Genomic DNA, 2027 nt, shown 5'->3' with positions numbered 1-2027 from the left:
TCGTTAGTCTACCACAATCATTAATATTTTTTATCAAGACTGGCTCACTTAACTCATTTAATCCTCATTAAACCGCATGAAGTAAATACTGTTTTATTCCCATTTGGAAACTGAGGCAGAGAAGTTCGGTAACTCTCCCAAGGTCACATAGCCAATAAGTGGTGAAGGAGCAATTCCAACACAGGCAGTTGGCTTCTGGGGTTTATATTCTCACACGGTGAAATATGTGAAGTGGCACAGAGCAAGCACATTAATGTTAGCTGTTATTATTATTATTTCTACAAAGATTAATATAATAACCCTTATCTCATATGACTCTTGTGAGAATTAAATAAATCAACGTGTGAAAATTACCAGACAGTGTCGGGCATACAGCAGGTCCTCAAATGATTACTTAGTTCTTTCCACTTCCACTTCATCTTTCTTTTCATTATGTTCTTTCCGCCCTCCCCAAGATGGCGCCATAGTACACACCCACTCTGTCCCACTCAAGATGGCGTCTATCGCGCTGGAAACCATAATGGACCTTCTAAAGATGGCACCAACACTAGCCATTTTTTACCTGCCCTCTTCAAAATGGCCTCAGCAGTTAGCGTCAATCCTGGTCACCCATGACCTTCTCAAAATGGTGGCGGACACATTTACACTGCATTATGACCGTCTCAAGATGGCGCAAGCGTCGCAAACTTAGCGTCGCTATCTTAACAGATACTTCCGGTTGCGCCGGAAGCAGGCATTTGAGGTTTGTGGGGAAGCTTGAAGTACTCGCTCCGAGCCGGGACACCTTGGCGCGACCATGGATCGGAAGAAAAAGCCTTTGGATGTCACGGCCTCCTCGGTGAGTGCGGGTATAGATGATACTACGGGCTCCGAGTTCTCTCCGCCCCCACCAGACAAGAATCCCGACCTAGCTTGTTTCTTCATTCGGGGTCCCAGACCTGGCCTTCTCTCAAATAGGAATCCAGACCGAGCTCCTCTCCTCAGACACGCACCTGAACCGTGTCTTTTCCCTTTAAGGAATCTCCTGGCCTTCCTCGGAGACAACCCGACCAGCCCTCCTTGCCAGCCTGGTCTCCCTTACGGGTCGGGGAGGAACGCCGGCCTGTGCTTGCTGTGCAAACACATTTCCCTTCCTGGTTCTCCAATCCAGAGACCAGGAAGGTCCTTTCAGAACTTTAGAGAGTGTGCCTTATTCCCCAGGATCCAAGATTGCCCAGCGTCCCCAGCCAGGAACTAAACAGTTGTTAAGGCAGCCATAGGATGCGGTGCCTGGGAGTTGTAAGGTCTGACAGGATGTAAGCGGCTTTTTAAAAGTTAACTACTTCTAGGAAAAAAATCTGTTTGGAGTACTTATTTGTGCCAGCACTTTAGATGCACTATCTTATTGACTCCTCCCAACTGCTTTAGGAGGTAGGTGCTAGTAATATCCCCGTTTTACAGACGATGAAATTGAGGCTCAGAAAGATGAAGTGGCTTTCCCCAGCTTACATACAGAATTCTCAGTGATAGAACTGGCTCCCTCAGTCTGGTTGACTCCAAAGCTGTTGCCTTTTCTATTGCATCAGAGCAAATTGCCTAATCTTTGATTTCATCTTAAATCTCCTGCAGGGTATTAAGATGCAAGGGGAGTACAAAGGAAAACATCTAAGTGTCCCAATATTTGAGCCCCTTTTCCTTATCTAATAGTGAAAATTGGCATTCGTTATTAACTCTGAGGATTAGGAACCAAAACCTATACATAATAAAGTTATCCTATCCCAACAGGTTAAATTAGCAATGATCATAAGTAGGAACACCATCTGGGAATTGATAATTTTCTGAGGATCTTCCTTTTAAAATTCAAAAGTAGTTGTAGAATAGGAAAATATGTGGCTAGAAAATTGATGTGGTTAAGAAAGCTTATAAGAAAAGGTGAAAGATTTTTTTTTGGTGTTTTTTTTTTTTAAAGATTTTTTTTTTTAATTGGGGAATTGGAGGATGGGAACAGCGCTGGGGAATTAGGGGAAGGGGAACAGACAAGTTGCTGT

At 44.0% G+C, this 2027-nt stretch overlaps 1 protein-coding gene across 1 annotated transcript in view; it reads left to right on the top strand.

The window, feature by feature from the left end:
- The first annotated feature begins 729 nt into the window (after window positions 1–729).
- The window catches only part of CCDC174 (coiled-coil domain containing 174), a 21055-nt gene continuing 19757 nt past the window's right edge, over window positions 730–2027 (top strand). Inside the window, exon 1 of the mRNA XM_019645941.1 lies at window positions 730–838. Coding sequence (XP_019501486.1) covers window positions 797–838 — 42 coding nt within the window. The 5' untranslated portion in view covers window positions 730–796. The remainder of the gene's footprint in view (window positions 839–2027) is intronic.

The sequence above is a fragment of the Hipposideros armiger genome, unplaced genomic scaffold, assembly GCF_001890085.2.
Source record: "Hipposideros armiger isolate ML-2016 unplaced genomic scaffold, ASM189008v1 scaffold_96, whole genome shotgun sequence".
Classification (NCBI taxonomy): Eukaryota; Metazoa; Chordata; class Mammalia; order Chiroptera; family Hipposideridae; genus Hipposideros; species Hipposideros armiger.
This window is presented reverse-complemented; position numbering and strand designations above follow the sequence as displayed.